Below are 27,720 nucleotides of genomic sequence, written 5' to 3'. Positions count from 1 at the left end.
CCGCGCAGCGGCGAGCCATGTCAATTTCGAAGCGTGGTGGCCGCCCGCATGCTAGTGAGGCACTGAATATGTATTTCAGCGCTTCATTAGTAAACTTCAAAATGGCCATTTGCAAATGGCCATTTCGAAGTTTGGGGCTAGTGTAGACATAGCCTTAGTGTTCTACTTTAGATTACTGTAAATACCATGACTGACAAGAAACTACCAATGGTTATATACAGAGTCAGAGATCTAGCGGCATGTGTGTGAATGGAAAACATATGATGAAGACACACAGCACTCCTTTGGGGCAGACTACACTATTAAATCTCACCAGCTGGTACACTATAGCATGACAAAACCCCTGAAGAACGCGGTGGTCAATTGAAGTAAATCTGAATGATAAAGTGAAAGTGGTGATCAGCACATTTCAATATATGTGGATTAGGAAAGATCAGCATTAAGGTCACTGGCTCTTTAACAGTCATTTCTTTCTACCAATGATTCACCTCTATATTACAAAATTCAAATGGAATTCTCCAAATCAGTTACACAGACAAGACCAATTGTTTTCTATTGTGTACAAAGCTACTGCTTTCTTCTTCATTCAGTCACTAACCCAAACAACTGACGTTGCTGAGACAAACTCCAGATCACTATTCCCTCAATTACCAACACAATTTCTAAACTGTGTTTGAATTTTTCAAAGCTGGACAGTGGACAAAAATGTGCCAAAAGAAAAGACACAGAAGAGCTTCTATAACTGGATTATTAACTAAACAAACACTAAGAAATATATAGGTAAAACACTCTCCTTTACATAAAAGTTTGAAAAGCATGGGAAACTTGAACAGGGAAGGAGAAGAGAAGTGGAGGATATATTCTGGCCAGTAAAAACATCTCCTTTGTGGTGGTGAGCATGGACTAACCATCTGGGAGAAAACTGATCATGATCAGAAAAATCAAGGATCAATAAAAGTTAGTCTTTCAGATATTTTTTGTCTTTATCTGTTTAGATTATAAACTTACTGGGGCAGGGATTCTCATATAAAAGAATACCAGTCCTGGGACTTTTCCTTGCAACAAAGCCTGCTGCCAGCTTTGTGCACGTATCTATTCTGGAGATACCACCACTGGACCTAACCAGGTTATACACAGAATCACAGGCACATTCTTATGTTCCTCAACTAACATCATATATGCCATCATGTGCCAACAATGCCCAGATGCTTTGTATATTGGACAGATGCCAAACTCTCTCAGACAAAGAGTTAATGGGCACAAAACAGACATCAAAACATTCCTGACCCACAAACCAGTTAGTCTACATTTTACTGGAGTGGGCCATTCTGTTAATGACTTAAGAGTCTGCATCTTATTGAAGAAAAATTTTCAGTCTGCTTTAGAAAGAGAAACTGCTGAACTCTCTTTCATATTCAAATTCGACACATTAACACATGGTTTGAACTGGGATGCAAATTTTCTGGGACATTATAGGGGGTCTTTGGCATACTTGGCTTAATCTAATTCATGACTCTCCTCCCCTCCTCCTCTGCTCTCTGATTTGCTCACCTTGATAATTTTTTTCTGATTTGTCAACTTTGATTACTGTTTTTGGTTCTCTGTGCCTTAAATATTGAGTCTGTTCTGGCATGGCTATGGTCTGAAGAAGTGGGTCTGTCTCACAAAAGCTCACTTAATAAATTATTTTGTTTAGTCTTTAAAGTGCTACTTGACTGCTTTTTTGTTTTGATAGTATATAGACTAGCACGGCTCCCTCTCTGCTACTGTTCATACAACAGAGTTTGTGTGATGACTACCATGACCTGAGTCTCTAGGTACAAATGGTAAAACTACAAATATTCATTTGACCTTAAGGAGCTTTTCCTGTTTGACTCAGAGTTCCCTCCTGGTGCATACAGTAATTCAACCAGTTGCATGGGGTTGATGTAGATTGGAATTATGATACACAATTTCATAAAACACACCATCCCAAAGACTTGCTTATAGTGAAAGCACAGAGGGTGCCAGGTGTTCAGTTTTCAAACAAACACCTGGACAAAAAGGGACCCTCCCCAGCCCTGTGAAAATGAGCAAGTGAAGAAGGCTGGGGCAGGAAAGGGCAGAAGGAGAGGGGATGGAGTTAGTGACAGAGGGAAGCAGGGCTCGGGCACCGGGCTTTTTTGGGTCAGAAAAGTGGCAAAAAAATACACTGCAGCATGTCAATCCACAGCTCTTTGTAGAGGGAAAGGAAAAAAATAATCAGGAAATTAATAAGTCACTTGATAAAATGATTTCTTTAAAAAAGTGCCAGAGCTACCTTGAAGTTGATTTTGCAGTTTCTTTTTTTCAGGATCATCAGACTCTCCTTCCCCATCACTGTCATTCCTAATTCAGACAAAAGTAATAAAATATTCAACTACAAGGAAAGACACCTGTCTTACATAAGACAATTTTGTAAAAGAAAACTACATTCTACCTCACACCTTCCATCACTTTGGTAGACATGTTCAGGGAAATGTGTTTTTTCACATTTTGTAAGAGAATTCTATAGATTATTTGAAGGCCCTACAACCCTGTTAAATGAGATCATTTAAAAAAAAAGTATAAAAAGTCAAGCTGTGTCATTCTCAGCACCATGTAAAACGTGATTTCTTCTTCAAAATATCTTTGATAACTTTAATTTAGCATGTTTTAATAAGTTCTATCAAATTTTTAACATTTCCATGCTTTTTAGAAACTAGATATGGCCTAAATTTCACCTTTGCTTTTTTTAATTAGATTTGTTACAGGTATAATTAACCTTTTTCAGTGCAGGCTGATCAAAGCAAACATCTGTATGTTCAGAGCAACAACTGGAGTTACCCATAAGATCCAACTCGTACCATGCTCCTCTTTATGCCTTTACTAAGAGCAGACGTAAGAGAAATCTTTGGCTGGGGGAAAAGCCATCATAGAGGACATGTCATATGCGTAGTCTTATAGCCATCACGTTCAGGTGGAACATGGTACAGCTTTGAGCTTTTACAAAACAAAAAAAAAAATCCCAAAGCAACTGTTGCTCAGCTGACCGGTACTATATCTGGAGAGTCCGTGGCATATATGCATGAAGAATTTCAGAGACAAATCTCTCTCTCCCCCTCCCCCTCCCCCTCCCCGCCCCCCACCCCTCAGATTTGTAAATAAACTGTATTCAGTATAGCTGTAAATGAATGAAGCGATCATTAGGTCTAATCTATCAGTCCTCATCCTCAAAAGAAAGATATACAACGCATTCGAAAGAGGAGACCTGGGAGCTTAATTCATCTCTCTGGTAGACACTAAAATTCAGACAAAGCAGACACTGGATTTATGGTTCATTACCACAATCCATAACTCTCTAATCTCCTCTTTTTGTCCTATAACTACAGAGATGTTAATGGGCCACTATACCTTAAACGTCCCTAAAAATACATTCTACCTACGTGGGGTATATAATCCATTCCATCTTGCATTTAGCTGTGATACTCAGAATACCTTTCCCAGACCTGAAGAAAAGCTCTGTGTGGCTTGAAGTCCTGTCTCTCTCCTCAACAGAAGTTGATCCAATAGGATATTGCATTTCTTCCTTGTCTCTCTTGCTAACAGTATAATAACTGAATATGGTATCAGTGCATTTAGAAGATAAAATTAGTTCTTCCTCCTTACCACCACCAGAGTTCAGGAGACTGCCTTCTTCCTGAAAGTACTGACTATATTAGGCATTTAAAGCAGAGCACTACGCTGTCCGCTGCATTAGAGCCCTCTGAGACCATCTACAGAAAAAACATGGAACCTGAACTTTGATACGAATGAAGCAACAGTAACGGATTTTCATGTGTGCTATACTGTGACATGCAAGCTGTGTTCAGTTATCAATCTGAGTCAATGACAACTTTAAACCCTTTCTACAAATTGATTACAAGCCACAAATAAGGACAATATTTCTGCAAATCAATTAAATTTTACTACAGTTTCAAGTTTCAATGAAAAATAAAATATTATGTATAAATGTAATTATCTAGCTGTTCAACAAACACCGTTGCCAATAACAAATGTTCAGTGATGCAGATTGGATATGTGATAGAGCTTCAACTTCTGGAGCACATGTTCAAAACTGTCCCAGGTTATCAATGGTTTAAACCTAATATCTGGTGGTTTTCTGAAGCTCTAATTTTTAAAATTAGGCAAGTCACTATGTCAGAAATCACCACAGTTGTCATCCAGCAGAAACGCTAATAAGCTGTTGATGTGAATTACTGGAGTTAAGGGCGACTGCAAATTGACATTGCTAGTAGTGCTGAGGCATACTGGTAATGCTAAAAAGGAAAGCTTATAGTATTAGTATGTATGCTGTCCAGATTGTTTAGTTAACTATTATACTTCAGTGTTTAGTATTGATCATATGATATATTTCATGCACATTGAACATGTTTTCAAACAGTAAACTTTAATTCTGGCTAAGATGGAACATGAAAAATATTGCATTTTGGTTTACAGTTTCCAAAAACCCATACCCTTTTTCTTCAGCTGGACCAGACTCTTTCACTGGCTTTGGAGCTTTCTCTTTCTTCTTTAGATATTCCTTCAGTTTTTCTGCCCTGTCCAGATACTCTGTACACTTCGCTCTGATACTCTGTTTTGCTTTATCACCCTGCGCTTCATCTTAAAAAGAAAAAAAATTGAGAAAAGGGTTATGCATTACTGGCAGCCAACTCCCTCACCCCTGCACATAAATCAAACAGAAAAGGGTAGTAACTCTGTCCCATTTTTAATACTAAATTTAACAGAACCTGTAAGAAAGTAGCGAGTAATAGTTTCTCCAGTCTCAATGAAGAAAAAGTAAATTGAAAGCCTCGGACCTGCAAGAAATCTTGTTACGTGCTTACTATATGCTTATGCTTCCATTATCCACCACATTATCTGATCACCAGCCAACTATTTCAAAAGAACTATTCCTTATCAAGTAGGAGAGCAACTGATTGAGCTAACAGATTTTGGCTTAAGACACACTTTGAACAGGACTCTCTATTGAATGGGAAGCCATGGCAAAGAGCAGAGGACCACGATGTCATGTTCACTATGATTTGCTTTCCTAAGCAGTTGAGCTACTGTGGGTTTTTTTATCAGCTGGAGTTTCTTCCAGTGTGAGAGACTTCACTCCTACTTATGAGCTTCAGTACTCAAGTCTGCAGATCATGAGAACAGCTGTCACTCTGACCAGAGTTTTAATGTAAGTATGATGTGCAACTTCCTAGCCAGTTTTCAATGTTTTTGGATCTCACGGCTATACGGTTACCCAAAAGCACTGACATTAAAATGTGGAGGGCTGCACATAACACGAACATTGAAAGGGAAAATGCCTCTGATAACAAATTAGGAGGTAGAAAAACCTTCAAAAAGCACTCTCTTCTTCCTACAATAATCACCTCAGTTTTACTTGGGTTCAAATGTAGCAAGATGCTTTCATCCAAATGCTGATTTGACCCAGGGATTGAAGTTAAAGGTACTCTAATAAATGAGATATTGTCTTGTGCATTGTCTAACAATCCTAGAGATCTCCCACGAGCTTTAGACAGATGTTGAATGATATAATGTAAAGTCACTAAGCCCTGTGAGATTCCACAGGTGAAGGCTTTAGATGTACAGGATCAGTAGCATACAACAATACTATCAATTTGGTGTGAAAGGATTCAAGCCATTTCAGGGTAGTTGTGTCTACCTCAAAGCATGCCAGGAGTACTGGTGATCAACAGCATCTGATGTCACAGTTGGCCATTAAGATTAAGAAGGGTGGCTCTCCCTTGGCTATCAGCATGAGATAGTCATCTTTGCATTAAAACTTGACCTAAAGCTTGATTAAGAAGAATCAAGTACACTGGCAGATGGATGGGTTCTTGATTAGCTAGCTTTAAAAACTACTGTTAATGAACAACAGTTTAAGAGATCAGTAGCGCCACTCAGTAGTTTTTGTTTGTTTTACATTTTATGTACTTGACTCCTTTCTGGAAGCTTCAAATTTCTTAAAACAAAACAAAAAAAAACGAACAAACCCTTGTTTTTCACATTAGACAGGGGAGAGGCATAAAATCGGATCAACCTTAGTTCTGTAAGTTAGCAAGCTTGTCTTCCTCAGCAACAGAAGCTGGTCCAGTAAAACATGTTGAAAAAATATTGCAAGTTACACATCAAAACAAAAACACACACACCCTTGATTTTATACATAATGGGTGTGTCTACATTAGCCAGCTACTTCCAAGTAGCTGGCACAATGTCGAAATAGCACCCATAGTGTCTATACGCGCCGTGTGCTATTTCGATGTTGAAATCGACGTTAGGTGGCAAGATGTAGAAATCACCGTTCCCATCCGAAGGTGGGAATAGCGCCCTACTTTGACATTGAAAGGTGCGTATAGGTTGAAGGATGTGTGTAGACAATCCACATCCCACTACTTCGAAATAGCAGGGTCCTCCATGGCAGCCATCAGCTGAGGGGTTGAGATGCTCAGTCCAGCCCCTGCAGGGCTCAATGGTCCCTGCGAGCAGCAGCCTTTAAAGCACCACAGACCCGGATTTCCTGTGGCAGGAAGCTGAGAGCGTACAGGCAGCAGCACATGCACGTGCTAGCCCTGCACGCCCTCTACAGACCCCAACCCATCTGCCTACCACCCATGGCATTGAGCCAGCCCCCCGAGCGCCCCCAGGGCTCCCCTCCTGAGGGGACCCAGGCACCCCCAGCAGCCAAGCGGGGGGCCAAAAAGAGGCGGGGCCCCTCATGGTTGGAGGCTGAGCTCCGAGACCTGCTGGGGCTCTGGGGTGAAGAGGAGGTGCTCCACGTGATGGGGAGCAAGTGGCGGAATGCAGAAGTGTTCGCCCGACTGGCCGAGGGCCTGGCCGCCTGGGGTCACCCTGTCCGCACTCGGGATCACATCCGGAGTAAGGTGAAGGAGCTGCGGCAGGGGTATGCCCGGGCCTGGGACTCAACCAGCTGGTCTGGGGCCGCCCCTGCCGCTTGCCCCTATTACAGGGAACTCAGGGCCACCCTGGCCCCCGGGATACCTTCTCCCCCCCCGGCCACCCTTGACACCATGGCCAACGAGCCCCAGCAGGCCTTGGAGCTGGAGTCCAGCCCAGAGGCCAGCCCCGCACCCTGGAGCCCACCCGAGAAGCCTGCCTCAGGACAGCGGAGGACGGGTCCAGCAGCGAGGAGTGGGGGCTCCTCATCGACCTCCCCTCCCGGAGCACCAGCCAGGCGTCTGCCCACGGGGTTTCCCCTGACCGTGGCAATGGACGGTCAGGTACGTACCCCACAGAGCACACATCCATGGGCCACGGGGCAGGGCACCAGACACGACCGGGCGTCTCACACACCCCCAGCGGACCCCAACGCACAACTGCCCAGCCACAGCACGGTCCCAGCACGGCAGCATGGCCATCAACGCCCGTCAGCACACGCACCCATGGACAGCACTGTGCCTTAACCCCGGGGGCAGGGAGACCCAGCACTCAAGGCGGGGCCGGTGGAACGGGCCACAGGCCAGGGCACTGTACTAACAGCCTTCCCATCCCTCTCTCCCTCTCTGCAGCTGCACCATCCTATGTCCCTGACAGCCCGTCAAAGGTCAGCCCCCGCCAGCGCCCGGAGACACCCCCACGGCCAGCAGGATGGTCCTGCCACTGCTGGACCCTGGGGATGGCCCCTGTGGACCCCCATCTCCTGGCAGCTCTCCGGCGGCAGATGGAGGTGGCGGAGGAGAGACTGAGGTTCGACTGGGAGGAGTCCACCTGGTGCTGGGTGGCATGGGAGGACTTCATGGGGGTCTTCCAGGACATAGCCGGGTCGATCTGGGAGGCTGTCGGCCAGCTCCCACCCCGCCCCCCTGCTGCCCCCTGGGCCGCCCTCCCTGCCGCTCCACCTGATGTCCCCCTGCCATGCCGCCTGCCGCCCCACCCGCCTCACCACCTGCAAGCTCCCGAGGACCAGAGCATACTGGGGCTGAAGACCGGCCAGTGGAAGCATCCCAGCCATACTTGCCGGTCCCCCCAGCCAGCCATGCTGGGGACTGCGGACACGGGGGTGTGTGAGCGTGTGTGTGTCGTGAGCCATACCCGCAGGTGGTTGAGCGCCTCTACCCCCACCCGGGACTGATGGGCCAACGGCCGAGCCGTCCACTGGGCCATGTATATAGTTGTCCCCCTTTTTGTATATTGGTTGCAGTTTCTGTTGTGCACAAAACAAAGTTAGCAGTTTTCAGAAAAAATAAGGTTTTATTTTCCAAATAACTGGAGGCGTGTGCTTGTTTGGTGGGGGGGGTATGCGGGTGTTGGGGGTGGTGTGTGGGCAGTGCGGGCTGTGAGGTGGGGGGTCCTCCAGGGAAGTGCTCAGGGGTCTCCCTGATCGAAGTGGGCCCGCAGGGCCTCGCGGACCCGTACCCCCTCAGGGTGGGCCTGGGGGCTGAGTGTAGTGGCCAGCTGGGGGAAGCCCATGCCAGTGTCGACCGCCCACCCTGGTCGAAAGCCTCCCCCTTGCTCTTGGCAATGCTATGGAGCATGCAGCACATGCCCACAACCTGGGGGATGTTCTGGAGGCCAACGTCCAGTCAGGCAAGGAGGCACTGCCAGCGGCCCTTCAGACGGTGGAAGATCCTCTCCACCACCTGGTGGGCAAGGTTCAGGCAGGCGTTGAACTGCTCCTCGCTGGTATTGAGCTGGCTGGGGTACGGATGCATGAGCCAGGGCTGGAGGGGGTAGGCTGCATCTGCCACGAGGCAGAGGGGCACTGTGGTAGGTCCCCGCCTCCAGCCAGCGGCACAGGCCAGAGTTCCTAAAAACACAGGTGTTGTGTGTGCAGCCAGGCCAGCCCACGTACACATCCTGGAAGCGGCCCCGACTGTCTACCATGGCCTGCAGGACCATGGAGTGGTAGCCCCTTCGGTTTATGTATCTTCCTCCGCTGTGGTCCAGGGCGCAGATGGGGATGTGGGTCCCATCCAGGGCCCCGAAGCAGTTCGGGAACCCCATGGCGGCGAATCTGGCGACGGCTGCGTCCAGGTCCCCAAGTCGGATGACCCTGTGGAGCAGCATGGCGTTAAGCGCATGGACCACCTGTGGGGAGGGAACACAGGCGCCCATGGGGCTGTGCAGGGTGCCCCAGGGCCCTCCCCCAGGCACCTCCCCAGGTACCCCCCACCCAGCCCCTCCCTCCCCAGCACCTTTCCCTCCCCAGCCCCACATCCAGCCCCCCTGCCCTCCCCAGTGGGTGCGTGCCCAGACCCCCTTACCTCCACGACAACAGCCCTGACCGTGGCCTTTCCCACTCCAAACTGGTGTCCCACAGAATGATAACTGTCTGGAGTGGCCAGCTTCCAGATGGATATTGCGACCCTCCTCTTGATGGGGAGGGCGCGCTGCATCCAGGTGTCCTGGTGCCTCAGTGCTGGGGTGAGCCACTGGCAGAGCTCCAGGAAGGTCTGCCAGTGCATGCAGAAGTTCTGCAGCCACATGTCATCATCCCACTCCCGCATGACCAGCTGCTCCCACCACTCGGAACTGCTGAGGTAGCTCCAGAGGTGGGGGAGCAGCCAGCGGGGAAGGAAGAGGGGAGCCCAGCGGTCAGGGGCATCCCCGTCTGCCTCCGGGGAGGGCTCCTCTGGCAGGAACCACTGGGCGGCCTCCCGGGCAGCACCTAGCAGGGCGCTTGCCCCCTGGATGACTACCTGGAGGGCCTCCTCTTCCTGCTGCTGCTGTGGGGGGTCCATATCTGCCGAGACTTGGTCTGCGAGAGTGTGGAGAGTACCCTGCGGACCTTGTGCTTTGCAGGCCGGGTGTGTCTGGGAGGGTCCCTTTAAAGGAGCAGCTTGCTGTTGACCCAGAAGAGCTAGTCCAGCCTGACCCAGTCCGTGGGCTTTCCTGGCCCCTTATGTCGATGGGGAGCGCTTGGGTGTGTGGACGCTCCGCATTTCCTTCCAGGGCGGCTACTTTTGACATTCCCCATCGCTACTTCGACGTTGAACGCACCAGCCCTGAAGGACGTGTAGACGATATGCGTCGAAGTAGCCTATTTCGATATCTTTACTTTGACATAGGCTACTTCAACGTAGTGTGCTAGTGTAGACGTAGCCAACGTTCCAGAACTGTGCCCAGTATTGCAGAGGACACAAAAACACATTCCTTTGCCCCATAAAACATAATATAGACAGACACAAAAGACAAACACAAATTATCCTGAATGATTAAAGGGAAGTTATTTAAGATTTTGTTAAGTTATTGCATATGTAACAGCACTTCTAACTTGGGGTAAGATTGCATTGGCAGGCTTGGCAAAAATGACACATTTGAAAGTGGAATTTAACTAAGAAAGGCATCTCCTTTGCACATCAAAGGCAAAAGTACGAATTCAGGTGGAGGAGGCAACAGAGAAGGAAGCATGAAGACAACAGCGAGGGAAGAAAATAAAGCAGGGGTGGGCAACCTGTGGCCCATCTGGGTAATCGGCTAGCACACTGCAAGACATTCTGGTCACACTGCTGCCCAAAGGCACGGCACCCCACAGCCCCCACTGGCTGGGACTCACATTTCCTGGCCACTTCCTGCAGCTCTGACTGGCTGGGAACAGCAAACTGTGGCAACTGGAAGCTGCAGAAGGCCACGTCTGTGGACAGCGAACATCAGCAAAACGTCTCGCAACCTGCCAGCAGATTATCCTGATGGGCCACAGGTTGCCCACCACTGATATAAAGGAAACCATATTAGTAGGAAAAAAAAAAACTACACGTTCCTTTGTCCAGAACCTTACAAGTTATGCATAAACAGCTTGAATTTACTATAGAAAGCTGCGAAAGTGAGGAGCATGACACTATTTCACCAGTAAGACAGCAACTTCTATGCAGTCACTGTGTGAAGACTAGCTTTCCAGATACTACCTAACTTTCCCCAGCATAAAAAAGGAAAATATATCCACACAACCCCCCATTCTTTCAAAAGAACAGGCCAGCAATCAAAAACATCAGGTTGCTCTTTCAAACAAAAAAGGCACTCTTCCTGAAACAGGAAAGGAAGAGCGATTTCTAAATGAGTGCTGCATTCCATTTACTTTTGTAAAAACACTTTGTGTCTAGACACTCCATGGGATCTCTTGAAAGAGCCCCCTTCTTTTGCAAACTGTTTCAAAAGAACTTGCTAGTGTAGACGCAGCCAATATGTGCACTTAAAGCATAGCTGGCATTGAGAGAGATTTCGTATCTTTAGATAAAAGACTTGCCCATACTTAGAATGGAAGGTATTCACCATGTTATCAGCTGAATTGCAATGTTATATAATTTAGCTATTTACCGCAATTTTTCAAAAACTCATATGCTTAGTCTTACATTTAACTACATGGAGAAAATATTGCACAGCATGTTGGTACAAGCGGAGTGCTTCCTCATAGTTTCCAGCTTTGTCTTCTTGTGCTGCCTTGCTAGCAAGGTCTATTGCTTTCTGTAAAGCAAACAAAAATGTGATTAAAATGATGGCTAATATGCAAGAATACAGAAAAATCAAGTGAAATTTAAGCTGTTGCTTTGATTGTGGATACCTTGCCTTTATGATATGAATATCTACTACACAAACAAGTTGAAGATAATTGATTACAAATCCATTGGCACGCTTCTTATACAGTACTGACCACAGGATAGTTTTCAAAGGGCTAAAAATATTATTAAATTGTGACTACTATAAAATTAACCTGCCTTTAACTGGATCTCTTTCCATCTGTGGTAATGCAACATATTTAACTTATTTCTAGAACTAGTAAAATAAACCTCAGGCATTCATGTGACCAAATGATCTCCATATTCAGCAAGAGAACTCACGCTTGTCTTCACTGATAAGCAAATCAGTCTTGTAAACTCCAGAAGTCATAATTCACCCAAAAAGGTAAAATTAGTAGAAATGATATAAATTTACACAAAATATCAAAAATCATTTCTATTACAAATTAAATTACACTATGGCCTTCTACTACCAAATGAAAGAAAAGTACTACACAGAAAAAACTCAAGACTCCTGGCAGCTGGGTTATATAGCTCTTACCAACATTTTTGTTTTGCTTAACTATATTGTGATTAATCTAGAGGTATTGTTTTACAAACCATAATTATACTTAATTTTAACTTTTTTAAACTCTGTGCTGTTTTGGTTTGTATTCCAAACAAATATTTGCATTTATAATTACAAGTTGTTATCCTACTGTAATAAACACTATGTAGGACTCCTCCATGCACTTATAGCTACAAAACAAAGGCCTTATGATGGAACAATTGCTGTTAGGTATCTCAAAGAGAAGGACAACCTCAGAATAAAATAATAAAATAAAACTAAACATGTTTTAAAAACAGTGATTTCTAGGTGGAATAGTAGAGACACTTTGCATTAAAGGCACTGTAGCATTTCCACTATAAAGATTTCAGTTACCAGCTGCACTGAGGAACTTTGACCCAAGCACCTGATATTAAGATCTGGTTGGGGGTACAGTCCAATTTTTTCAGTCTGAGCTATCCACCTATCTCAGAGTGAAGAACAAGAAAAATATTTCCTTTTAATAAATAGAAGATGCTCTAATGCTGAACTAGTTGGGGTAGGAACAAGAAATCTGACAAAAATAGTTCTAATTACAAGTTACAACTTTTCAAAGTTCTGCTAAATCATGTCTCATGAACACAATGCATGTTTTTTTTCTATTACACACTTTTAAAAGTAACATTACAAAGAACAGAGGCTAGTGGTTGAATGTGAGAGAATAACTTTGTGACACTCTCTTAAGGGTGTGCCAAGCCACTCATCAGTTTCATGCACGCTTTATGGAGATTTTCTAGTGCGTCTGCCTTGTCATACACAGTGCAGAGTGCCATTCCTCAGGTGCCAGAAGTAATCTGTAAGGCGCATGATTTAAGGGCCATTGTAGTGGTGTCTAGATTTTTTGTGTGCTTTAAAAGCTGAACCGAAATGGAGCTTAACTGGGTAACTTTAATATTCAAGTCACAAAATGCTAAAGCTGAAGTTGCATGTGCTACCCTAAGTCTGCTGCCTTGTGACTGTGTTGCAAGACAGATCATTACATATTCACAGTATTGTCGACAGCTGAGAAAAATGCTTTTTGCCAGGTGCGGAATCAATGATGGAGGACTCCACCCATCCTTACCTCCTGATAGATCTTGTATATAAATGACTCATAATTCTGAGAAATATTGTATGAACATGCTATCATATGCATAAGGAACAGAATCAAGGTTGCATAGACAGCTGTAAAACAGACACATCAAAATTAACGATTCTACAAACATGTGGAAACTTTATTCATACAGGTCACCCCATTAATATAAATGTTTCTACCTGCTTGAATAAAAACTAACATTTACATATTTGCATTAATTTGGCCTATGCAACTTTTAGGTCCTTTTCTTGCAAAGACTCGTGCTTAACTCTATGCCCCATGAGCAATCTCAATTAAAATTAATCAGGCTACCCTCAGTAGCAAAGTTCAGCATGTGCACAAGCCTTTTCAGGCTCAGGGTCTTATCTTCTTTTAAGGTAGTCTGGCAGAATACAGAACGAAATCCATAAATATAAAATCCATTCTATGGGGTAACCAGAAATAGTCTTGCACATGACCTAATTCACGCACACATGCGTCCCAGCTCACCTCCCCCAGCTGGGGGCTCCAGCTGCATGCTTAGGGCTCCCCTCCAACCCCACCCCCCAGCCCCCATGTGCCTCATTCACCTCCCTGCCCAGCTCAACCCCTCCCTCCCATGGCCCCACCTCACCTCCCTGCCCCCACACTTGGGGCTCTGGCTGTCAGCTGCTGCCAGCGTGCACAGGGACTTCTATCCCCCCTGCCAGCTCAACCCACCCCTGCCCCAGTTCACTCCTGTTCAATCCCCCCTCTGCCTGGCTCAATCACTCCCCCCGGGTCACGTTCTGGGCTCTCAGTCACCAGTGCTGGTGGGGCTCCAGCTGTCAGACACTGCAGGCGCATGAGGCTCCACCCCACCACCTAACCTCCCCCACCTCAGTTCACCCTGTTCAACCCCACCCCCAATTGCCTATGGCCCCAGCTCATGGGGCTCCAGCTCCAACCTCCCTACCCACCACCCCTGCAGCCCTGGCTCCAACCCCGGCCAGGCTCTACCCCCACCTCAAACCCCTGCTGCCCGGGTCCAACCCCCTGCAAGTCCCAGCTCAACTGCACCCTCCCACCACCCCTGCTGCCCTAACCTACTTATGCGAAATTCAAGATACGCGACGGTTGCGCAGAACGCAAGCCTCACATAACTCGAGGGATTACAGTATAAGGGTATTTCTGACTTACGAGCAAACCGAGTTATGACCCCGTGTTTGGAGCGTAACCTGTTTGTAAGTCAGAGACTACCTGTACAGGAAACTCAAGAGAATAAAAAAAGGGCCTCACAGTAAGGCCTCAGAGTACACAACCCCGCTCTTACGCAGTTGACCCCCCCAAGTCATATAATAAGCCCTCGCTTAGGAGGCTTCATGTTCGCACAATGCAAAACTGCTGGGGTCTCAGCCTGCCTAGCTGCCTACAGCTGCATCTTGGTAGGCTAAGAGCCCCTTCCCGCTGCCTTCCCAGAGCATCGCTAGGCACCGCTCTGGGAAGGTAGGGGGAAGGCCTATAGATCGCCTTGCGGACAGCCAGGAAGGCTAAAACCCCCTTCCTCGTGCTTGCCAGATCGGCACCATTTTAGACAGCCATGCTGGTTCACCCCCTGCCAGCTCAAACCCCCCAAACTCCCCCACCCCCATGGCCCCAGCTCACTCCCCCCCCCTTAACCACCACTGCTGCAGCCCTGACTCCAACCCTCTGGATGGGCTCGTCCCCCATCCCAACACCCTGCTGTGTGAGTCCAACTCCCTGCACGTCCCAGCTCAACTGCACCCTCCCACCCTCTCCTTGCCGCCCTAACCAACCCCAGGCTTAACCCCCTGCCCCTCCCAGGGCCCGAACCCATCTCCCCAAGCCCTCCCCGACTTATGCAAAATTCAAGGTACCCAAGGGCTAGATGGAACACAATGTTCGTGTAGCTTGAGGGATTACTGTATTTTTAAACAAGAGGATAAAATAAGAGAATTGTAGATACAGCAGCAAACTGAAAATTCACATCTGCATCCGAACAAATTTTTTTTCACTTGGCAACAATCAGTATCTGCCTGATACTTCTAGAGCTAAACTGAAACCGACACGCCTGCAAAAATGACATACAACTGGAAAGCTAGTCAATTTAGAAGCATTTATATTGCAGTAGCACCTAGACCTAACAAGACCAGAATCCTTTTGTGCTAAGCGTTACACTCAAAGGCCACGTCTACACAACCAGTTTCTTTTGCCAGAAGTCACCGTCGACAGACAAATTTCAACAAAACCTCTGTCGACAGATTGCATCTACACACAGCTTGCTCTGTCGACAGAACTGCCAGGCTGCACTGCCCTCTGGTGACAGAACAGTGGAATGGCAGCTCTGCAAACAGCTGCCTGCAACCGGAAGCCCTCTCTGTCGACAAAACTGTTCACAAGTTAACTCTGTCAATAGGGATGTTACAACCTGAATGGGGAGAGGTATAACTCTAATGATTAAAGAGCTCATTTCTGTTGACAAACTCTCGACAGAGTGCCTTAGCTGTGTAGCTGTTCCTCGAGTTTTGTTGACAGAAGCCCTGTTCTGTCAACAGAAGGTGTCTGTGCAGACGTGGCCAAAAAGCCCTACCAAATTCACAGTCCATGTTGGCCAATTTCAAGGCCATAGGATTTTTTAAATACCAATTTTCATGATTTATTTAAATCTGAAATTTCATGGTGTTATAATGTAGGGGTTGTGACCCAATAAAGAGTAGGGGGACCCACAAGGTTATTGTGGGTGGATTATAGTACTGCTACACCTACTTCAGCACTGCTGCTGGTGATGGCACTGTTCTCAGGGCCTGGCATCTGGAAAGTGATAGCTGTTGGCAGGGATCCGAGCTCTGAAGGCAGAGGCAATGCCAGCAGCAGACCAGAAGTAGGGGTGCCATGGTAATGTATTGTCACCCTTACTTCTGCATTACTGCGCTGCTGGGTCCCTGGCAAACAGCTACCACTCTCCAGTCCCCCAGCCCTGAAGATAGCACAGAAGTAAAGGTGGAAATACCACTGTCCCTTTAAAATAATCTTGGACCCTCCTCTGTAACTTCTTTTTGGGTCAAGAGCCCCAGTCTGAGAAATGCTGATGTCCCCCCCACCACCGACCCCATGAACGAACTGTCAGTTTAAAAAAAAAAAAACAAACAAACAAACCATAAAGCTTGTATTATGGTTTGACACTATTTTTTTGAAACTAGTTTTGGAAAAAAGGACTTGTAGCAGCCCAAAACATTTATAGCTACAAATTTCAAATACAAATTGGCTAGCAACAATTTTGTTTTGAGGATTCTGAATATGCTCCTCCCCTCTCTTAAAAGGCTAAGTGAACCGGGTATGTTGTATGGCTTTGTGCTAGTTTTGTGTACGGAAAAACCTTTCAGGCAGTTATTACTTTACTTCCTATAACAATGAGAGAGGCAACTCTTGATTTAGTTCTAAGCAGAGCACATGAGCAGGTCCAAAAGGTAAATATAACTGGACCGCTTGGAAATAGTGACCATAACGTAATAAAATTTAACACCCCTGTGGTGAGAAAAACATCTGCAGTCCTACACTGGGGCATTTAGTTCCAGAAAGTGGAATTTACACAAAATGAGAAGGTTACTTAAACAGAAAATAAAAGGTACAGTGACAAAAGTAAAATCTCAGCGAGCTGCATGGAAACTTTTGAAATACACTATAATAAAATCTCAACTTAAAAATGAATACCTCTAATTAAAAAAACAGTAAGAGAACCAAAGAAGTGCCACTGTGACTTAAAAATCAGGTAAAAGAAGAGAGACAAAAAGGCAAAGTTTGAAAATTGGAAGTTAAGCCCCAGTGAGGAAATTAGAAAGGGGCATAAATTCCATCAAGTTAAGTGTAGAAATAAAATAAGAAAAGCCAAAAAGAAGTTTGAAGAACAGCTAGCAAAAAACTCAGAAAGTAACAGCAAAATATTTTTTTAAGGACACCAGAAGAAGGAAGCCTGCTAAACAACCAATGGGGCCACTGGATGAATGAGATGCTAAGAAGCACTCAAAGACAACAAGGTCATGGCAGAGAAACTAAATGAATTTTTTGCTTCTGTCTTCACGGCTGAGGGTATTAGGGAGACTCCCAAACCTGAGGAGTTGTCTCAGATTGAGGTGCCCTTAGAGCAGGTTTTGGAACAAACTGATAAACTTAACAAGTCATTGGGGCCAGATGACATTCACCCAAGAGTTCTGAAAGAACTCAAACATGAAATTGAGAAACTATTAACTGTGGTTTGTAACCTATCCTTTAAATGATATTCTGGACCTACTGACCAGAAGACAGCTAATGAGATACCAATATTTAAAAAGGGCTCTAGAGGCGATTCCTGCAATTACAGACCAGTAAGTCTAACACCACTACCGGGAAAACTGGTAGAAACTATAATAAAGAATAAAATTGTCAGACAAATTGATAACAGTTTGTTGGGGGAAAAAGTCAATATGGTTACTGTAAAAGGAAATTAAGCTTTACTCGTCGGCCAGAGTTCTTTCGGTGGAGGTCAATAAGCATGGGGACAAGGGGGATCCAGTGGACCGAATGTACTTAGATTTCCAGGAAGCCTTTGACACGTCCCCTCACCAAAGTCTCTTAAGCATAATAAGTTGTCATGGGATAAGAGGGAAGGTCATCTCATGGATTAATAACTGGTTAAAAGACAGGAAACAAAGGGTAGGACTAAACAGTAACTTTTCAGAATGGAGAGGAGCAAATAGTGGTGCCCCGCAAGAATCTATACTGGGGCCAATCCTACTCAATTTATTTACAAATGATCTGAAGAAAAGGGGTAAACAGTGAGGTGGCAAAATTTACAGATGATACTAAACTGCTCAAGATAGTAAACAAAAAGAAGCATGAAATGCTTCAAAAAGATCTCACATAACTGAAATTTAATGTTGATAAATGTAAAATAATGCATATTGGAAAAAATAATCCCAACTATACATAGAAAATGATGTATGGTAAAGCTACTCAAGAGAGAGATCCTGAAGTCATTATAGAGAGTTTACAGAAAACATCCACTCAATGTGCTGCAGTCAAAAAAGCAAACAATATTATGAATTATTAAAAAAAGGGATAGAGAATATATTTTGCCCCAATATAAATCCATGGTATGCCCACATCTTGAATAGTGAGTACAGATGTGGTGACCTCATCTCAAAAAATATATTGGCACTGGAAAAAGTTCAGAAAAGGGCAATAAAAATAATCAGGGATTTGGATCGGTTGCCATATGAAGAGAGATTTAACAGACTGGGATTTTTGTTTTAGGAAAGGGGAGACTAAGGGGGGGATATGATAGAGGTATATAAAAATCATGGCTGTTGTGGAAAAATTGAATAAGGAAAAGTTATTTACTTGTTCCCATGAGAACTAGAATGAAATTAATTATCAAGTGAAATTAATTGTTAACGGGTTCAAGAAAACAAAAGGAAGTTTCTCTTCATGCAAGACATGGTAGTCCTGCAGAACTCCTTGTCAGAGGAAGACCAGGACTTTAACAGAGTTAAAAGAAGAGCTAGATAAATTCATGGAAGTTAAGTCCATCAATGGTTATTAGCCAGGATGCAAAGGAATGGTGCCCCCAGCCTCTGTTTGTCAGATGCTGGGAATGATGACAGGAGAGGGATCACTTGATGATTACCTTTTCTGTTCAATCCCTCTGGGGCACCTGGCATTGGAAGACAGACACTGGGCTAGACAGATTTTTGTTCTCAAACAGCTGTGGGACGGGAGAGACATTTTCAAAGGCATTGTTGCCTTTGAAAATTTTCCCCAGTAAAATATTTGTTCAAAGTTTATTTTGGAGACTAAGTTGTGGACTGCATGCTTTCAATAGAGAAAGTTGTAAACAATCTGAACAACAAAACTAGCTACCTCTCAGTTAATCCAATTTAACATCCTTGGTACCTTAAGAGCGTTCTCCAGAAAAAGAAAGGGCGAATAGGGCTAATGAGGAAGAGGGCTTCAAACATTAAAAGTTGCACAAAAGGGATTATTTTGTACTTTCCAGATTTCTTAACATCTACAGTTATATTTGTGTATGAACCACGTGAAGAGATTAGCGGATGCTTTTACATTTTTATCTGATTTTATGTAGTATACACCAATATAACAAAGATATTTAACTGCTAAAAATTTAAAGTAATATGCACCTATGAGGTAAATGTTACTATACTCATTTCTCTTATACATAGTTCTAACTATGCCAACTGTGGTCCAGGGGAATCACAACAATTCAGCAACAAGGCTATTTCTAACAGTTTCAACTACTGTACGGACTTGTCCTTAGTTTCTTGTACAAACACCCCTATTTGGATTTGGGATCTCTTTAACACATCAGAAAAAACAAAGCGGATACACAGCAAAAGCACCAGTAGAGATCTAAAGAGAAGCAGCACAGCAGCTGTATTGTTAAGCTGGTTTTGGTTTGACTGAACCAGTGCAAAAACATTTTGATTTCAGGTAGGTTAAAAGAAAAGGAAATTGTTTCAAAAGGAAGACCTTTTAAATGCTGAGCCATCATGTGCAAAAAGAAATCTGAATTTGTCTCTCACTAAAAACAACAAGCAAACTCTTCCATTCTGGGTGGGATGAGCATGTGAAAAGACTGTTGTTAAAGCAAATCACCAGCAAGGAAGGAGAATGTATTATTCTCGGACATGCTCCTGCCAAACAAACGTAATAGGGATGTTAAAAGAGTTTACCGGTTAAATGATCTCAGAGGGGTACCCATGTTAGTCTGTAACTGTACAAAAAACAAGCAGTCCTATAGCAACTTAAAAAAATCAACACATTCATTTATTAAGTAATGAGCTTTTATGGGTAAGACCCACTTCTTCAGATTTTCACAATGCAGCTGAAGAAGTGGTTAAATGATAGATCCCACTGCTTGGCCTGCTGCAGCCATGTGATCCCACAATCCAGGCCCACCATGGCCAGAGTTGTTACAACCAAAAGTGGTGGGCCAGAATTAACTAGCCTGGGACAGTTAACTGGTTAGCCTATCAGTAAGCCCGATTCTCACCAGTATGCTTACTTGTTAACATCCTGAAAACAAACTCTACAAAATTCATTGACCACATCTGAAAACCACTTAAAACAGCTGGAAAATGCTCACAGATGGTACCATGCCTCAACTTTTAAAGACAAAGGATAATACAACAGGCTAGACTGCTGGACAGTCTAGGTCATCAATTTTATTGAGGAAAAAGAAAGGCTCTTAAAGAGCTATACTAGTAGAAATAAAAATGCATATATATACAAGCAGAAACTAGGGGCCTAATCTATAGCCAGTTGTGTCACACTGTAGCTATTTCCAGTAAAGGTGTGACTTTATTTTTTGTGGAAAAAATCGTAATAGTTATATTAGCATAATTACTTTTATAGCCATTATCAGTGCCTTCATGCTAGCTTCAACTACCTGTACAACTTCTGTGGAAAGGCAAGGAGAGAGGAAACGTCATACAAAAGACAAAGAAAAGTGATTGTATGTCCAATAGAGCAAAAGATCGAGTAACAAATTACAGATCTCACTTACTCTAACCTCGTATATACAGTAGCATGGGGATGGATATTTTTGCAAATCAAAAACAAAAGATGACAATGGAAATGTGCAGTATTAAATCTGTGTGCCATTCTGAGGCTACGGCTACACAAGAATTATGTAGACAAAAGTGGGGTTTTGTTGACAAAACTCACAGAGCATCTACACACAAAATGCATTCTGATGACAGAAACAGACAAAAAAGATGTGTAGATGCTCTGGGGACCCTTTTGTTGACAGATGGGATCAAAAGATCAATCCACTTTTATGTGTAGACGCGATCTGTTGACATAAATTTTGTAGGAATATCTCGTCCGACAGTAACTTCTGTAAACAGAAAAAATTTCAAAAATCAAATGGAGAGAGAAACCTCTGACCTGTAATTTATTTGTAAACTTAACTCCATTAACCATTGATTAAACAGAGACTGGGAGTGGCTCGCAGCTTACAAAATCAGCTTCTCTGCTCTGGGTGCTAACATCTCCCCACCAGACTCTGACAAAGGCTCACATCCCCCTGTCTGATCTGACTTGTTTTTTCCTCTTTTGATAAGTGCTGTTGATACTGGGCCATTTCCACCTTGCTGAATAGACCTTGCCAGCTCTGGCCCTTCTTCTTACTAGGACCCCTCTCTTTAAATACCCCTCTGAAACCACGTCCCCCACTCATGCAGCTGATGAAGTGGGTCTTTGCCCAAGAAAGCTTATGCTCCAAAATATCTGTTTAGTCTATAAGGTGCCACAAGACTTCTTGTTCTGTAAACAGATACTTCTCGCATAGAGGTAGGCCATGAGTATGGCAGGGATGGGCAGAAAACATCAGTGCAGGCAGCCCCTGAACCAGGCCACGACCAACATATGGCCAGAGGGGACAACCCCAAAGCATCCTGCAAAGATCTGCTTTTGACAATCTGTTTAAGCTATGACAGAGGGGGCCTCTTTCGAACGTCTCAACCACGGCATTTTAAAGTCTCGACGCAGACAGGACAAGAGATGCTTTAACCCAGGTTAGCTGGATGAAGAGGCCAGCTCCTACCTCAAACGCTCCCCTTCCCACGCTGGGGCTCCGGCACAGGCCGGTAAACAAACGCGACTTAAAGGAACCCCCGGGGCGTTTCACCCTCCTTGAGACAACCCTCAGGAGGAAAGACACCGCGCTCCGGCCGACAGCACAGCCCCAGGCGTTTCGGGAAGGGGAGGCGCCGTACGGACGGACGCACGCAGCACCCAGGGTTCGACTCCCCCGACCCGCCGCCCGCCCGTCCGTCTCGCCCCGCCCCACCCTACCCCGAGGCGGCACTAGGGACCCCAGCTCCCCTCTGTCTACCTGCAGGTTGGAGGTCGCGGCCATGTCAGGGGCCGCCGTCGCGCTGTGTCCGGTCCCTGGCGCTGCTCCCCGCTGCGGAACCCACCGCCCGGACCCCGCGCTACTTCCGTATCCAAAACGCCGCCGGAACCCCCTCCACTTCCGCCACACGCCCGCGTGACTGGGCGTGGCGTGACGTGCCGTCGCCTTACGTCATGTTACGTCACGCAGCCTCTGCCTGAGCAGAGGCTGGGAAGAACGTGAGCAGGAGGGAGTGGTGGGGTGGGGGGAGGGCCTTGTGTGCAGGCGCGCGCACCTTCCCCTCCAGCGGGCGGATTCCAGTCAGCGATGGGAGCGCCGTGGAGTGGCGGGCTGCCTGTCAGTCAGGACTAGGCCCCGCCCTCTCCTCTACCTGTCAATCAAGTCGGGGGCGGCGGTGGGCATGGCTGAGGCCAGGCCTTGGGGGCGGGGCTGGCCGAGGTAGCACCGCCCCATATCCAGCATAAATCTTCTGGATTTATGGATTTTATGGGGCGCCATGGTGTTTGCGGTAATTTGGCTCAAATTCGGTGGTGCCCCACACAGCTGTACAGTTTGTGCATTGGGAGGGGCAGCCCTACTCCCCCATAGCTAAGCGCTGTTTAAAATTGGGTTGGAAACCACATCCCTAGCTGTCCCCAGGGTTTTCTGTTTAGCTGCACAGCGCCGAGCACACTGGTGTAGAGCTCTGGACCCACGACAGGAGGTGGCAAAGGGGGTAATTGCTAAAGGGCCTGTGGACTCTTGGCTGCCACCACCACTGGCAAACGAGTTGAGCAAGACTAAGACAGGCTTTCTGCCAGCCCTTTTGGCATGCCTCTGCCGGGAGCACGCTTACTCCTTGAGCAAATACAAGAAACAAGACTTGCGCAGTGGTCTCACCAAATATAGCCTTGTGATCTATCTTTATATACAACCAGAAGTTGGTTCAATTAAAATAATACCATGCTTACTTGGTCTGTTTGTGAATTTGGGCGGAAACTGTCAGTCTCAAAGGGCATGAAAAATGAACTATTGAATCAGCAGAGTACTGTTTGAGAACCTGAGACTGAATCTTCAAGTTCTACTGATGTGAACTAATTGAATTCAGACGGACTTGTAGCCATGTAAGAACTCAACAAAAAGGGTTTGACAGCTGATTTTTAAATTATTTCAATCTATACACATTTTAAATGGTTGCTAGACTCTTGCCCTAGAATTCCATTTTTATAGTGCACCATTAGCTTTGATTTAAGTAAACTCCCTCTCTTCCCAAAAAGAAACTTTAATTTTTTTGGATTGTGTCAGGCTTTCATGTAATCAGATTTGTATGTGCCATGAGAGATGAATGTTGTTATTTTCAAAACAGGCACTTGATGAATTCTGTTTTGGTTGGGAGCAGTAACTCACCCGAGCTGTTTTAATGAAATACAAGGCATTGCTGTATTCTCCATATTAGAGGAAATGACTCATAGCAAGTGTCAAATTATAACCCAGTTGTGAGACATCAGCCTCCTGCTGGTAAATCAGTTTCATATTTTTTTCCTTCATCTTAGTATAATTGCTTTCATCAATGTAGTAGTTCAAGAACTGTTCAGTTGGCTCATAGCTTTCCTCTCCCCAGCTCATAGGAATTATAACAAAATTAGGTGATTTTCTAACATTTGAAATACCAGCTGTACAATTTTACAGCACACAATTTTTATTTTTTCAAATAGTATCCCAGTTGTTGATCTATTTATTTAATTGGTATCATTACGATAGCAATCCAAACACTATTGCTGGGTAAGATTTATTTATAGAGTGCTTGATGTGTACATAGAACTTTGCAAGCATGAAAGAAAACATGGTTCTTTGTGCCAATGCTTATTAACTGAAGCAATTACAAATAAAAAAAGGCAAGCACAGAAGTGGGAAGAGAGGAAACAGCATTGGCAAGCTGTAAGAAATATCAGAGAGGTAGCCATGTTCATCTGTAGCTTCGAGAACAAGAAGAAGTCTTGTGGCACCCTATAGACTGACAGATATTTTGGAGCATAAGCTTTTTTGGGCAAAGACCCGCTTCATCAGATGCTCCCTGCTGCGGAACCCACCGCCCGGACTCCACGCTACTTCCATATCCAAAATGCCATCGAGACCCGCTCCACTTCTGCCACATGCCTGCATGACTGGGCGTGGCGTGGCGTGGCATGGCGTGGCGTAGTGTCACATCATGTCACATCACATCACGTCACTCAGCTTCTCCCTCAGCAGAGTCTGGGAAGAATGTGAGCAGGACGGAGACGTGGGGTGGGGGGAGGGGATGCATCTGATGAAGCAGGTCTTTGCCCACAAAAGCTTATGCTCCAAAATATCTGTTAGTCTATAAGGTGCCACAAGACTTCTTGTTGTTCTGTAAGAAATAAGTGATTCTAAGGAGATCTCAGAAAGAGGAGAGAGGTCACTGGGTGCCCAGTAAGTAGGAGGATGTTCCAAACATAAGTACTAGCACAAATAATGAATTATTAGTGTACTTGTTGAGTTAAAGAAGTGAATCATCTTCTTAGAGGAAAGTGTTTGGGCAGACATTAGTGTTGGAATAATGCGAGAAGTATAAATGTTAAGGATATATCACCATGCTGGTTATAAAAATGACCAAAACATAGCTGACTAAATGAACAGCTGCACTAGCCATCTGCAAAAGCATCCACTGTCTAGTTTTTAAACCATCAGCATGATAACTTCGAAGGTTGCGCGCAGTGATGGGCAACCATGAATCATGAGTGGTCCTCCTTCACCTCAGTGGACCATAGCAGCTTATGGCCCACTGGGGTTCCATCTGTAGCCATGCAGCCCCCACATCTGTGCCTCTCCCCCATTCACCTCTTGCACACCGGGGTATCGGAGCCCCACACTTACCTGCTCCTCCTGCTCCCTCCCTGTTCTTTTGGAGCACTACAAAACGCTGGATCCGTCCATGCTCCTTTCCCTCCCTCCCAGAGCTTCAACAACTATGAATAACTGATTCATGCATTCCAGCTCTGGGGGGGGAGAGGGAGAGTGGGGAGGGAGTGAAAACCTGGTGATGTGCAGTGCTCTGAAAGAGCTGGGAGGGAGATGGAGGAGTAGGAAATGCGGGGCTCTGATAACCCAGTGTACGAAAAGTGAGTGGAACGGGTGAGGGGGGCAGACAAGGGATCCGTGGGTGGCAGGAGGGCCGCAGGTTGCCCACCACAGGTTTAGAGCATAAAGGTATGGGATGTGCTGGGGTAGAGGAGAATTTTGATGGAGAAAAAAATTATGTAGTTCACTTTATATTGTCCATTTCTAGCTCATTCCTGAAACCACATTTTACTGTATGTCCTTTCACCCTCTCCAATATGTTATATCTCAAGGCTATGTATTTGGCCACCTTTGTCATTCATGCTATTCCATTCAGTAAGGACCTTGGTTTATGTAGAAGATACACAGCCTATTATATTTCTCATCTCTCGCTCTTCCCCTTCCCCATCCCTCCATCTTCTTCTATGTGGCTCCCTTGACTGTCAGGTATTACTTAGATCATTACTACTTCTAGGGGAATGTTTTTGTCACTAAAATTTCAAGTTCTTCCTGTATCTGTGATTTTGAAATTTGTATTTGTAACATTCTAATCATCTGTATTTTACTCAACCGCAGGCCTAACACATTTGGGGAAGTCATGACACACACAGGCATGTAAATGATGATTGTTTCTCCTGTGGAAGCAGTCACACATGCGCACCACTGGAAAGACAATCAGCTTCCATAGATCTAAACCATAAACAAACACCTCCAGAAAGACAAGCAAGCTTCTTAAAGATCACCCTCATCTTCCATTTTTCCAGCTACCTCTTCCTGGCATGGCAGTCCAATACTCACTTTGCATTCACTCTATCCTCCTGCACACAATCTAGTCACTGTTTTCTTGGCCAGCCCCTTATTTTCCATCCATGAACTCTATTCTGATGTGTCTCCCTCATAAGATCTCTTTCATCTGTCTATCATACAAGCACATACCAATCTCAGCCTCCTCTCTTGCACCACCTAAAGCAGGAGTTGGCAACTTGTGGCTCCGGAGCTGCATGTGGCTCTTTAAGGAGCCACTTGCGGCTCCCAGCGCTGCCGCTGCTGAAATAATGGAACTAAATTGAATTGGTTTAACAGCCAGCATCAAACTAATTCAATTTAATTCCATTATTTCAGTGATGGCAGTGCAGGGAGCTGTCCACACTGCACGTGGGGGAAGTGAGCAGGCTGACGGGTGACAGAGTTTTCCCTTGATGGAGCTGCCCAGCCATGCTAAAGAGGGAAGGGGAGGGGCGCTTTCCCTCCCCATGGGTCCAGCACCTCCTCCTGGGCAGCGTGGTGCCCCACAGCTCCTCTTTTTGCTGCAGCAGCCCCCAGCTCTCCGCTCAGCCTCGGGAGCCAGTGAGTCTGCCAGTGGCTGGGAAAGTTGCAGACACTTTTTGGCCTGAGAAGTATGGGGGGGACCCAGAGTGTGGGGAGGGACAGTTGGAGGACCCAGAGCATGTGTGTGGGGAGAACAGAGGGTGGGCAATAAGATCTGGTTTCAGTGGGCAGGTTGGGGCAGGGCAGCTGAGGCGGGTTAAACCTGGGGATGGTGCGTGATTTGGCACTGATAGGGGTTAAGCCTGGGAATGGCGGGGTGAGATGGGGGGTAAAGCTTGGGGATAGGGGCAGATTTGGGGGCTGAGGCGGGTAAAGACTGAAGATGGAGGTAACAACTTTCTAACTGGCACGAATCATTGTGTGGCCACTGTTCTTAAAATAGGGGTGGCGAAAAGTATAGTTTGATGTTATTTATTACGGATCCTCTTGCATTTCGTGCAATGCAGCTCTTCAAGTACATTAGATCCTCACTTTGTGTGGACTCAACTTATGTGTTTTTATATTAACACAAGTGGAGTCCTGGGGGACCCCACTTTCTTGCACCCTGCCTCACTGCTTACCCATGTGCTGCCAGCTGGCTCAGGGGCTTAGGAGGCAGCTCCTGCCTTGCAGCAGCCTTACATTGCACCTTCGGGGTCAGAGAGGGGGTAGGTACAGCTGGAGCTGCCCAGGGCCAAGCCACACTGTGGCTGGAGCTGCTGCTGCCCAAGGAGCCCTACAGCCAAGAAACGCCATGGCTGGGGGGTGGTGGGGGTGCCATGGCTGCTCTGCATGGCCAGCAGTTGGAGCAGGAGGCACCCCATCCCGCCCCGCCCCGCCCCAACCAAGCCCCTGCCCACCCTCAGGGGGAGCCGGAGCTGCTGGCTGGAGCAGAGGCTCCAGCCACTTGCTTCCCCCAGCCAGGGGAATTTTGGGGATCTCTCCAAACTCCCCTCTCCAATATATGTAAAATTTGATTTATGTGGAGGTTGCACATATTGATTTTGTAACTGAATTTGAAAAACTGGCTTTTCTTGCTATTTTCATCGCAGACCCCTGACCTAAAGGATGCTACAAACCTTGGTCTTATGTCTGATGGCATAATCGTACCTGTGGCCCCCTGTGGTACATATCTGCTTGCAAATATCTAATTTCAGTGGCTTCCAGCCATCTCAAGAGCCTCTTCGGTTGCTCATGTCTTAGATCTGTACAGAAGAGCTGTTCATTCCATGATTTTGCATCGCTGTCCCTTAAGTAGTATGGGTATCTGTTATCA

General features: G+C 45.7%; 2 protein-coding genes across 2 annotated transcripts in view; both read right to left on the bottom strand.

The window, feature by feature from the left end:
• The window catches only part of VPS4B (vacuolar protein sorting 4 homolog B), a 41,595-nt gene extending 19,388 nt beyond the window's left edge, over nt 1–22,207 (bottom strand). The window contains exons 1-4 of the mRNA XM_074987774.1: nt 22,059–22,207; nt 11,364–11,475; nt 4,515–4,662; nt 2,300–2,367 (exon numbers count right to left, since the gene is read on the bottom strand). Coding sequence (XP_074843875.1) covers nt 2,300–2,367; nt 4,515–4,662; nt 11,364–11,475; nt 22,059–22,082 — 352 coding nt within the window. The 5' untranslated portion in view covers nt 22,083–22,207. The remainder of the gene's footprint in view (nt 1–2,299; nt 2,368–4,514; nt 4,663–11,363; nt 11,476–22,058) is intronic.
• LOC142008678 (uncharacterized) lies at nt 8,136–10,525 on the bottom strand. Its single transcript, XM_074985936.1, has 2 exons — nt 9,279–10,525; nt 8,136–9,102 (listed from the first exon to the last, which is right to left on the bottom strand). Exons 1-2 carry the CDS (start codon nt 9,753–9,755, stop codon nt 8,539–8,541), a joined length of 1,041 nt encoding a protein of 346 aa, XP_074842037.1. The 5' UTR covers nt 9,756–10,525; the 3' UTR covers nt 8,136–8,538.
• Nucleotides 22,208–27,720: the final 5,513 nt, after the last annotated feature.

Source organism: Carettochelys insculpta, chromosome 2 (assembly GCF_033958435.1).
Source record: "Carettochelys insculpta isolate YL-2023 chromosome 2, ASM3395843v1, whole genome shotgun sequence".
In the NCBI taxonomy this organism is placed as follows: Eukaryota; Metazoa; Chordata; order Testudines; family Carettochelyidae; genus Carettochelys; species Carettochelys insculpta.
The sequence above is the reverse complement of the archived record's forward strand: the minus strand, read 5'-3'. Positions and strand labels throughout refer to the sequence as shown.